Source organism: Phaethon lepturus, unplaced genomic scaffold (assembly GCF_000687285.1).
Source record: "Phaethon lepturus isolate BGI_N335 unplaced genomic scaffold, ASM68728v1 scaffold11854, whole genome shotgun sequence".
NCBI classification, from domain to species: domain Eukaryota; kingdom Metazoa; phylum Chordata; class Aves; order Phaethontiformes; family Phaethontidae; genus Phaethon; species Phaethon lepturus.
In genome coordinates this window covers 44,987-45,273 of record NW_010535559.1, presented here as the reverse complement: position 1 = coordinate 45,273, position 287 = coordinate 44,987, and the positions used below count along the sequence as shown (strand labels likewise).

The window sequence follows — 287 nt, the reverse complement described above, 5'->3', positions numbered from 1 at the left end:
TGGGCCCCCCCCGAGCCGTGGGTGGCACGCGCGGCCCCGGGCAGCGCAGGCGGCCTCGGCTTCGAGTCCCGGTACAGGTAGGGCATGGCTCCCTCCCGCCTGCCAGAGAGAGATCCCGGGGAGCCAAGGCTTAGCAGGCGGTGGGGGCAGAAGGAGGCAGGGAACAGGAGGGAAAACAAGAGGGAGCAAAAATACCTCTAGTGCCTTGCAAAGTAAAAGGGGGAGGAATGGAACGTGAACGTGCTGTGGGGAAGCCGGCGGCGTCCTCCAGCTCTCCTCCGTCGCAC

At 66.6% G+C, this 287-nt stretch overlaps 1 protein-coding gene across 1 annotated transcript in view; it reads right to left on the bottom strand.

The window, feature by feature from the left end:
- The window catches only part of CAPN9 (calpain 9), a gene marked incomplete at its 3' end in the record, with an annotated part of 19,972 nt that extends 19,886 nt beyond the window's left edge, over nucleotides 1-86 (bottom strand). The window contains exon 1 of the mRNA XM_010285877.1: nucleotides 6-86. Coding sequence (XP_010284179.1) covers nucleotides 6-86 — 81 coding nt within the window. The remainder of the gene's footprint in view (nucleotides 1-5) is intronic.
- Nucleotides 87-287: the final 201 nt, after the last annotated feature.